Genomic DNA, 11,109 nt, shown 5'->3' with positions numbered 1-11,109 from the left:
GTATAATCTGCGTACAATTTTAACAATCTCACTTTTTAAAAAAAAATTAGGAAGAAGACGGGAATCGTTAACCATCTTAATGAATGCAGTGAACGATTCACCAGTCTTTAAAAGATTTCAAAACACGGTGACGAAAAGAGGGTTAGTTTGTTAAATATAAATTTGATAGGATTATTTTGCAAATTGTAAAATTTTAGAGGGTTATGTTGTAAAAAAGTCCAATTGACTCCTTACTGCTTGGGAATAGTTTAGATCAAGAGTCTAATTTCTACTTTTGTGTTGGTCATGTTTGTTTGATGCAATCCTTACAATGATATCTCTGCTACTTTTATAAATTCTTCTTTTCTTATTTTTTTTTTTTTTTTTTTTTTTTTTTTTTTTTTTTTTTTTTGTCTTTCTCCTGTTTTGTCAAGACCTCTTTTTAAGATGAATTGCATAGAGATTTTCAAAACCTATTCTTGTTTTTTTAGCAAAACTTTTTTGCCTTTTCGTTCAAAAAGAAAAAACAAAAAATAAAAAAAAGGAAACAAGTGAAGCTGCACAATTACTGTCACATTGCTCTTTTGCATTCATACCGGTTGTAGCGAAAGAAGGGAGAGGAGCTCTGCTCGATATGTCTTTTATAAAATATCAAAATGGAACATAAGAGGGTTATAATTGTGGTACCCCCATTTAGTATTAGCATAAGCTTTTACTCAGGAAACAGCGAAAAAGAAGAAGAAGAAGAAGAAGAAGAAGAAGAAGAGAAACACATTCATAAGAGAATACTGCGCTTATAGCTTCACAAAAAATTAAGAGCGAAAATAGAGATCTTAGTTGTCGTCGTCGTCGTTGTTGTTATTGTCTTCTTCCTCATTAATTATCTTAAGAAACTTCACCTCTCTACGTTGCCTTCGAATAATCCGGACTAATCCTCCGCGGTGTTCACTCAACTCTCACACCGTATAATGCTGCTGGATGGTATCAATGTCAAGCCCCTTCAGCTTAACCACCGATTCCACATGACCCTTCAGAGTATTCAACTCGCGTAGCCTGCGAAACGATCACCCGAGAATTTATATCACTATAACCTGGGTTTTATTTATCTAATGCCAAGAGATTTTTGCAAATGCCTAATAAATGGCCAGCAAAAAGGCTTAGTTATCTACATTCTATACATATTTACTTCTCTTTTTCATCTTTTGCTATCTGAGAGTAACTTGATGCAATAAAAGCACTTATTAATTTGTTATCTCAACAGTACCTTGCGACCTCCGCTCGTCTCTTGGCCTGCTCAGCGATTTCAGAGAGCTCGCGGTAGCTGCTCTTGTCGGAGAAGAGCGTCGAAGTTTCCGGAGGTTGGAGACCGTGAAGAGTTCTCTGCGCGAGAGCCCACTGAGCTTCCCTCTCCTCCCGACCGTAATCCTTCTTGGTAGTGAAGGCAGTCTGCAGCAAAACAACAAAGATAAAATCGATTAGGAAACAGCTAGCAACATAGAAACGCAGGCCCAGTAAAATCTCCGAAGAATTAAATACCTTGTTTTGTAAGAGGTTGTCCCACGCCCTCCCACTTAGAATGTACCGGATGGCGAATTTAATCCAGTCTAGCGGGATGTAGAATACGATGCTGTAGAGCCATATAACTCCAGCCCATCCCCAACCGATGCCCTTGATTCTCGCAAAGCCCCAGTTTGCATAGACTGCTATCAGGGTTGCAACCTGGACAAGAGTGAACAGAAGCTCATTAGGTCATGAGGACATAACAATTGATCATTGAATGCATTAATTGCTTCACAAATATGCATCTTCCACCAAACATTCGGACGAACTTCTTCCACTTCTCTAATGTTTAAATAACTTAGTTACTGCAGCATTCAACCACATCTCATCAACTATGGTAATGATTCCATTGCATTCAGATTGATTCGTAGATATAAAAGAGTTCAAGATGGAGAATGTGAAGACGGAATAACTCACAAGTTGGGCAACCATAAAAGCGCTGACTAAGAGGAGCCCGGGGCGTTCCACGAATGACCAGCTGCGAGACCGAGTAACAAAGATAAGGGCCTGACTCACTATACTCACTTGCAGATAAAGAGCAGCCATCATCTCATGATCGTTGTCCCTCAACGATCTAACACTGAATTTATCCTGCAAGAAAAGAATCAATTATGAGAAAAAAAAATCTACGAACAATTCTTCTCATTTATCCAGCTAACTGGAGGTCGAATACCAATGATAATCTTTCAGTCGATAAGACTGATACAACTTAATTAGTGGCTAAGAATGAAAGGTTATAGAGAGATAATATCTAGGTAAAGAAAAAGGTTAGAGAAAGCTTACTGGAAAGAAGTTGGTCTCTTTCATAGCCCAGAAGAAGATCACAGTCATCAACGCCAGATAACCACCTAAGATGACACCAGTTGCAAAAATCTCCTTCAGCTTCCAGCTATCAGGTAGTGGAGATGGTTTCACTCGATCCTTTGAGATTGTCATGATGGTACCTAAAAATACAATAAATATATGAGATAATGCAGAACTAGATATTTTCACTTATCATTCTATTGATAGACATATCTGACAGGGACTTACCATCATTAAGGATGGCGATGATAAGAACCATGAAAGGTGAGAAGTCGAATTTCCATATCAACGCAATAAGCAAAAATCCAAGCTACAAGAATTAAAAAGGCAAAAGGATCAAATTAGATAACATGATTTATAAAAATCAATATCTGCAAATCAACTTTGAGAACCAAAGCGATTAGTAAGCAAATCGATTATGATGACTGTTGTTCAGTACATACCACAATACGAATGGTGATAGAAACTGCATAGATCTGTCGAGGAAAGAACACAAAAGAAGATATTAGACGTGAATAAAAGTGTGGTAAAACGAATTGTGGAGACTAGGCAATCATATAGACAATACTAACAGTGTAGTTCTTCATCCTTTGGAAGATGCATCTGCTGGTAAGAACAGCACTGATGATAACACTAAGCCCAGGCTCAGTGAGGACAATATCAGAAGCACCTCGTGCTGCATCTGTGGCGTCGGCAACAGCAATTCCTATGTCAGCCTTCTTCAGAGCTGGGGCGTCATTCACACCATCCCCTGTCATTCCACAGATGTGCTTCTTCTCCTGCAGCCTCTTCACAATCTCATACTTATGCTCTGTTCCATCAGAAAAGCTCATTCAGTACAAACTATGAAGTTTCAGGTACAAATCTAGCTATTTACTGATTGCACAGTTATACAGGGCACTACCTAAGGCTAGAACATACTTTGAAAAGGTTACTTGCATTTTAAAAGTTCTGTTTCAGCACCTAGCCTCTCACTCTTTTTTATTTCAGCGCCTCTCTATTAAAGCTTAATGCCATATTTATAACCTTCTTTAACATTATATTTTGTAAGATGACGATACATTCTGCTACTTGACGAAACATCCTATAACTTTTCTTGCAAACATTAAGCCCTAGCAAGTACTGAAATCAAAATTTTATAAAATGTTACGTGCTACAAACTTAAACTGCTATGTTCAGGAACTCATTTCAAATAGCACTATAATTCACATTGGTGTCTGTATTTTAATACTTTTCACCTAAAATCAAATAAAAAAAAAAACCAACCTGGAAAGACTCCTGCAAACCCATCAGCCTTTTCAATTAGTTCGTCTACAGGAAGTGCATCGAGAGAAGCGTCCTTGTCTTGACCAAGCAATGCAGAGGAAGGATACATGTTCGTTCCCATCCCAAGCCTTCGGCCTGTCTCCTTAGCGATAGCAAGCTGGTCCCCTGAAGAGAAAAAGCAAGCCCATCAACAACAATTGGTACAGAAATAGTAGTCGTTAATGAAAATAAAAGCAGGCAAAATAAATTGAGCGTACCAGTGATCATCTTGACATTGACGCCAAGGTTGAGCGCCCTGCGAATGGTCTCAGCACTGTCGTGCCTCGGGGGATCAAAGAGCGGCAATAAGCCAACAAACTGCCACGGTGCCCCAGGACTTTCCTTGCTTTTCTCTGGGACTTCCTGCAATTAGATATCCCTCGCGATGTGAGGAACAAGGAACAATTCGCAAGATCTAGCGAATAAACAAGAATATGATATTTGAATTTACTTGTCTTGCAACACCAAGCGAACGAAGCCCACGTTCAGCAAACTTGTCGATCACGTTATGAGCCCTTTTCCTCACATCCTCCTTGCAATTGCACAGGTTCATAATCTAATAATGACAGAAAACAATATATATATATATATAACTCAGTCACGGCATTGAGCTAATATCTCATCGTCCATAAAATTTGGGTAATAAAGCATACCTGTTCGGGAGCACCTTTGCTCACGCGATGCCAATTCCCATCGGCATCGATATAAGTCAGAGCTGTTCTCTTGTCGACCGGATTGAAGGGGAAGAAGTGTATTTCCCTAATTCCAGCTCTTGCCTGAACAACACAGATGATCAACCCAATTGAACATAAACAACCTCTATAACAACAAACAAAATTAGTAGCCGCAGCTATATTTTGTTTCTTCTGTTAGCAGAAGAGAACAACCGTCGAAACAGAAATGCAGAAAAATTGGTCTTCACCTCCTTTGGATCCGCAAGCATTCCGACCATGGCAGCATCGATGGCGTCCTGATTCTCCGTCCTCGACGCTCTCGCCGCCAGCAAGAGCACGTGATCCTTATCCACTCCTTTGGCAAACACCTCAACCAAGTTCCTGTCGACGCTCAGCTTGTTGAGAGTTAGAGTGCCGGTCTTGTCGCTGCACAAAACATCCATTCCGGCCATCTCCTCGATGGCCGTCATTCTCTTGGTGATCGCGCCTTGCTGCGAGAGCTTGTGGGAGCCGATAGCCATAGTCACGGACAGCACGGTGGGCATGGCGATCGGAATCCCTCCGATCAGAAGGACCAGAAGGTTATCGATTCCGCTGCGATACGCCCGGTGCTGAATGGGGAACATGACGATGATCTCGACCACAATGCCGATGGCGATGGAGCAAATGCAGAAGTTCCCGATGGCAGTCAGGACCTTCTGGAAGTGGCCGACTTGGTTGGTGCTGTCGACGAGATGGGCGGCCTTGCCGAAGAAGGTGTGGACGCCCGTGGCGATAACCACGGCCTCAATCTCGCCCTGCTTGCAGGTGGAGCCGGAGAAGACTTCGTCGCCCGGGTTCTTGGTGACGGGGAGGGACTCTCCGGTGAGGGCCGACTGGTCGACCTTGAGCGGATCCCCTTCGAGCAGGCGGGCGTCGGCGGGGACGATGTCGCCTAGTTTGATGCTTATGATATCTCCGGGGACTAAGATCGCGGCCTCTTGCTCGCTCCACTGGCCATCTCTCAGCACCTGTACGCACGCACGCACGCAAAATTCATTCATCACTGAGTACACTCTCAACTCTCAATTATATAAGTAGCGAGTAGCGACAGACAGGCAGACAGTCTGAAGTCTGAAGTCTGAAGTCTGAATTGAACGACCGACCGACCGACCGATACCTTGGTCTTGGGGGCGAGGTTGGCCATGAGGGCGGCGGCGGCGTTGCCGGCGTTGTTCTCCTCGATGAAGGAGATGGTGGAGTTGATGACGAGGAGGACGATGATGCCGACGAAGTCCTGCCAGTCGGGGGCCTGCCCGCCGCCGTTGGCCAGCGCGATGGCCATCACCGCCGCCATCTCCATCACCCACGACAGCGGGTTCCACATGAAGCCCAAGAACTTGAGGAACTTGCTCTCCTGTTTTTATTATACATACATACATAATTATAATAGCTAATTAATTAGACCATGCCATTGCACTAATTAATAATTGAAGAACAAGGAAATTAAGAAACTGCATGCGCCGCCGCAGATGCAGAGCATTGCTCGTATTTATTTAATCAACTAAGTTTCTCCTGACCGGACCTTCTTCTCCTCGAGCTTGTTGGGGCCGAAGATCTGGATGCGTTGGTTGCCCTCCTCCGTGGAGAGACCTTCCCGGGAGCATTTCAGCTGCTGGAACACTTCGTCTACGGGAATCCGCTCCTGTGATACACCGACCACCACTACCCGTTAATATATATTACTACAGAGCTCAATCGACACAGCTTTTTACAGTTGAGGATCGAGAGGAAGACAATTTTAGCAAGCCGTTGCAAATGAATCTGATCCTTACTATATGGCGTACTCAAAAATTCTCTCCGGAAGTAGATGTGGGGATTTCACTACTACCACAAGCTCGTAGAAATCCCCCACATGTACGAAAAATTTTGAAATGCAACGGGTATATTAGTGACGTGGCGTAACAAATTAATTAAATTAATTCTTTTAAAAATATATGTTCCATCATGATTGTAAAAAAATATTTTTATTGTACTTTTATTTGAAAAGAAGGAATATGATTGACTTGTTATTAATGACGTGGTGTAAGTGTGACAGTATAAAATTTCTCCACATGTACACACGCCGTGTCACTACTATCCATACATACGAAGAATAACTAATGACTAGTCAACGTTTAAGCTGTGGTTGAGATTCTTTGCCAAAGGAAAATGCTACCTATTTAAGTGTGTATATAAATGTGTATTTTACACCTCGTGTATTTTGAAATTTACAAAATTTCTTAAATTTTTTGTAAAAATAATAAATAGTTAATTATAAAGTAAATAAAAAATAAGAGTTGAATAAGTAGCCATATAAGATGTACACCTAGGCTGCGTTTGGTTGGAGAACTAAATTTTGGAGAACAACTTTTGTTGTTCCCGAGAACAGGAAATATTCCGGTACAAGATAGAACAATTGTAAATTTGTGTTTGGATGCATTCGAGGATATTCTAGAGGATATCCTTAATAGCGTTTGGATAAAAAGTCTAGAACAACGTCTAAATATATTTTTAAAAATAAAATAATTAATTTATATTAGTATATTTTATATAAAATTATTTATAAAATTATTTCATATAGTAATTTATAATATAATATTTTATGTAAGAATCTAATTTAAAATAATATATTTTATTTTATTATATATAATAATTTATTTTATGTAATAATTTATTTTCTATAATTTATTCATAATATATTAATGAATAAAGTATAATACTAACAATATCCCTATATTTTTAATTAATAATTAGTATAAATTTTAATACAAATAAAAAATATATATATAATTAAATATTAAAGTATAAATGATAGAGTTTAATAAAATAAAAAATATATCAAATTTAATTAATTTATATTATATAATAAAATTTAAGTATAAATATATTATATAAAATTTAATTATAAAATTCAATAACAATTAATTATATATATATAATATTATATATATATAGTATATATATTATATATATATATAATATATATATATGATAAATATTTATGTATACTAATAACTTTAAAGTTAAATAAAATAAATTAAATTAATAATATAAAATATACAAACTTAATAAAAAATAAAATACATATCAAATTTAATTAATTTAATATTATATAATAAATTTAAGTATAATTTGATCAATAAATTAAGTATAATTGTCATACAAGTTAAATATATATATATCAAATTTTAAATTAAAAATTTATATTATATAATAAAATTGTAAGTATAAATTATTAGCAATAAAAATAATATTATATTCAATATATTTATTATTAAATTTAAGATTATTTAATTATTTAATTATATAAATAAAAGTATAAAAAATTAAAAGGCCGAAAAAAAAAAAGAAAAAAAAAAAAGCCCAAATACTTGTCCGGCTTGTTCTCCCTTTTAGGGAGAACAAGCTTACCGGGTTGTTCCCGGCTTAACGGGTTGTTCCGGGAACAACCCGGTTGTTCCAAAATGCATTGTGTTTGGAGGAATATCCCGCTTTGTTCTGGGATATCCCTCCAACCAAACGCAGCCCTAATCTACAAGTGTACAGATATAGTATTGCTTTTTTTTAAAAAAAGAGAAAAGCATTATATGTGATAAATTATAAATGGCATCCTTGACTTTGTAGTAATATTTTTATCGGTCTTGCCTTAGTGTTAGTAGGTAACCGGGTGCGTGGCGTATGCGTTGGGCTAAAATGTTTATTTCTTTTTTCTTTGTTTGGATGTATGTGTTGGATTTATTGATACCGGAACAAAAGGACAAAGATGGGTAAGTTTCAACTTTAAAAATATTTCCAAAAAGAAAAAAAAAAAAGTGTAAAATTATTTTCTGAAGGAAAAGAAAAATTAGAAGGAAAATATTTTTTCCTGTAATTTTAATTTTTTGAAAAAAAAACTTACAAAACGAAAACACTGTTTTTTTATAAAATCTAAATAGTAAAAACTATAGTTTTTCTAAAAGTCAAACGAATAAAAGATATTTTTCAGCTAAAAAATTATTTTTTAAAAAATTTAATTTATTGGAGAACCCAACAGCATCTCTTAAAATATTTTCCAACTTCTAATTATTCAATAATAATTTGTAAAAAAATATTAATCTTGTCAATACTCAATAGGGTTTAATTATTTCCGACAAAGCCCAAAGCTCAAAAATTCAAGCATCTATAGAAACCTCAAACAAAAATTATTCCTTGGATTCAATAGTAGGATGAATTTAACTAGTTCTTGAATACATTAGAACTTTTTTATTTATATTTAGGAAAGTGAAAATAATATTAAATTTTGAATATATATTGTATTTTAGTTAGGGCCTTGGATAGCTAAGTTTTATTACTATTATTATTTAGTCTACGGTAAAAGTTGCGTTGAATATTTTATTCTCGAGCGCAACGGTTACGTTTCAACTAATAAAAGAGACCTAACATGTAGTGGTCCCCTTTTTTTTATTTATTATTACTATTATTAGAACTAATTAACATGTATGATTCTTTGGTCCGCCTCGGAAAACGAAACGCCCTAGGTAAAATGTATGGATGATCCATTCACTATCATGATTTTGCAAACTATTTATGTCTTCTTTTAAAATAAAATAAAATAAAATAAAATAACCCTCTACAATCTTTATTTTGAGGACTAGAACCCCCCTCAATTTCATCGTCTGAATTTATCACATAGTTGAATCGACGTTTTTTTTTTTAGCAAAATTATAAATAGATAATCTTGTAAGTATTAAAATATATAAAAAAAAAATCAGTTTTCTCTTTGACGATCGGAACCCGTCTTTAATTTAATCGCCTGAACTTATCAAATAGTTCAATCGGCCTTTTTTTTCTTTAGCAAAGTTATGAACAGATAATCTGGTAAGATATTAAAATATAAAAAAAATTTGATTTTCTGTTTTCTCAAAACTGAAGATAATTAAAGCATTAGAATTAAAAAACAGGTGAATCTTAAATCACAAAAGTTGGGTTTAATTTGCTGGCTTCACAAGATCACTTAGGAGACGTGGCCGTAAGATAATGACTACTTGGTTAATAACTTCACTTGAGAAGAAAGATCTATTTAACTATTTAATGTTAATATAGGGAGAGTAGTTGTCAAGATGAAAAATTTAAGGGCTTGATTGTCAAAGCTCTAAAGTTCAAGGGGTTTTTCGACATGTATCCCTTCTCTCTCTTTTTTTTTCTTTTTTCTAAAAAAAACTAAATTTTCATTACCAAAAAAAAGCAAGAAGCCAAACAAAACAGGATACCAAAGTATAGACGTTCAGAGCAGAGTTCAAAAGAAAATACATCTTTGTCAAAAAATACATGTGTCAGCGAAAAAATAAAAAAGGCTCTATATCCTTATCTAACATACGACATAACTCAGAATGTCGATTTGCATTAGTAAATAAGAAATCTCTTCTCTCTCTTTAAGGAGTTTATACTCATAAGAAAGCTGCCTTTTAGTCAATAGCTCTCTTATCCTCTTGTAAAATATCTAACATATTTAAGTTTAGTCAAAACAGTATTATTAAAAGGAGTGTTGTACAGCAAAAACTTGAAAATTTTATGCGTTTAGGAAAGAGTGCTTAACCAAATAGAAATTTACGAACTAAAGTGCGCGACGTATCAAGATAGTATATGAATAATCCATTAAGAAAAACATACATATATTTTGAACTGTAACTAGAGAAAAAGCCTCACCCAGAAATTGAGAAAGATACTCATGAAATTGCAAAGAAATTCTCCGAGAAATAGTGAAAGAAGGAAGAAACTAGACAAGTTTTAGATCGAAATTAAGAGATCCAATTAGTCGTACCAAATCGACGTTCTCATTCTTGATCTCCTCGAGGCTGAGCGCGTTGTCTCCTCCCATCTCCGAAGAGAGGAAGAGATTAAGCAGCAAATACTAAACTAACAATTGAATTGATTAGGGAGAGAAAAAGAGAGGCGGAGGAGGAGACGAGGAGACGAGGAGACGATCGATGGCACCACCACGACGCCCTTGCAGCCCCTCGGCATCCGCGGCCGCTTTATAGTGCCCCAACCCGCAGCCGCGAGGTCCAACGTGGTGGGCCCCACACCAACTCCCCCAACCGGTGGGGCCCACCACTTTTATTTATTTTTTTTTTGAAAAAATAATAATAATAATAAGATGATGTTTTCGCCTGCACCTTGTCTACAATTACACATCACCGTGGTGGTTAGCAACGCTTGCCATTGTGAATATAACCCAAGCCCTCCAAATAAATTTATTTTATTGCACGCCGTTTGAAATTATTATGTGTCTAAATTTAATCACTTTATATGCGTGAGGAGATGGAATTTTATCCCACCAATATTTTCTATTTATATGTAGCTAAGCCTATTGCTCTCTCTCCGTGTGCTTGCTTACAATTTGAACCGTGCGTGAACAATTTGCGCATAATTTCAGTTCCTGAAATTTGATTTTGTAAAAAAGAAAAAGTGGTGGTTAGAATTCGTAATTTTGACTATTGAATCTTCTTTATAAATTATGAGATTTTTTTTTTGACGTGTGGTGTATGACATGTGCTCGTGCACATGGTGCAGGCAATATTTAAATTTGCTTTCCTTCTCTCCTTTCGTCGCGCCCGCCTTAGAACGCGTGCCTTAGACAACCACGTGGCTCGGCCCCATTGGTTGCTTGGCGGCGTCTGCGAATATATAATAGGAAAATGCTACTTGTAAATAAATTGATAATTAAGTACATCCGGATTTGACCAAAACTCTTCGAGGGTCGCATGCGGACGCGTCCGATCTGAGC

The 11,109-nt window shown here is 36.5% G+C and overlaps 1 protein-coding gene across 1 annotated transcript; it reads right to left on the bottom strand.

The window, feature by feature from the left end:
* Positions 650-10,325, bottom strand: LOC109711513 (plasma membrane ATPase). Its single transcript, XM_020234601.1, has 16 exons — positions 10,144-10,325; positions 5,887-6,006; positions 5,482-5,718; positions 4,571-5,332; positions 4,302-4,424; positions 4,100-4,204; positions 3,867-4,011; positions 3,610-3,774; positions 2,916-3,154; positions 2,787-2,819; positions 2,572-2,653; positions 2,323-2,483; positions 1,957-2,130; positions 1,516-1,698; positions 1,244-1,425; positions 650-1,032 (listed from the first exon to the last, which is right to left on the bottom strand). The coding sequence occupies exons 1-16, from the start codon at positions 10,198-10,200 to the stop codon at positions 936-938; spliced, it is 2,865 nt and encodes a 954-aa protein (XP_020090190.1). The 5' UTR covers positions 10,201-10,325; the 3' UTR covers positions 650-935.

Source organism: Ananas comosus, linkage group 6 (assembly GCF_001540865.1).
Source record: "Ananas comosus cultivar F153 linkage group 6, ASM154086v1, whole genome shotgun sequence".
Taxonomy (NCBI): domain Eukaryota; kingdom Viridiplantae; phylum Streptophyta; class Magnoliopsida; order Poales; family Bromeliaceae; genus Ananas; species Ananas comosus.
Note: the sequence above shows the minus strand (reverse complement) of the source record. Positions and strands in the feature narration are given on the sequence as shown.

What these genes read in the sequence shown, in the direction of transcription:
- LOC109711513 (XM_020234601.1), bottom strand. Translation starts at nt 10,200, where the DNA reads ATGGGAGGAGACAACGCGCTCAGCCTCGAGGAGATCAAGAATGAGAAC. An exon ending in AAGAGACCAACTTCTTTCCA is followed by an intron (nt 2,131 to 2,322) that starts GTAAGCTTTCTC and finishes CTTTTCTTGCAG; the next exon opens with GATAAATTCAGTGTTAGATC. An exon ending in AGACGAGCGGAGGTCGCAAG is followed by an intron (nt 1,033 to 1,243) that starts GTACTGTTGAGA and finishes ATCGTTTCGCAG; the next exon opens with GCTACGCGAGTTGAATACTC.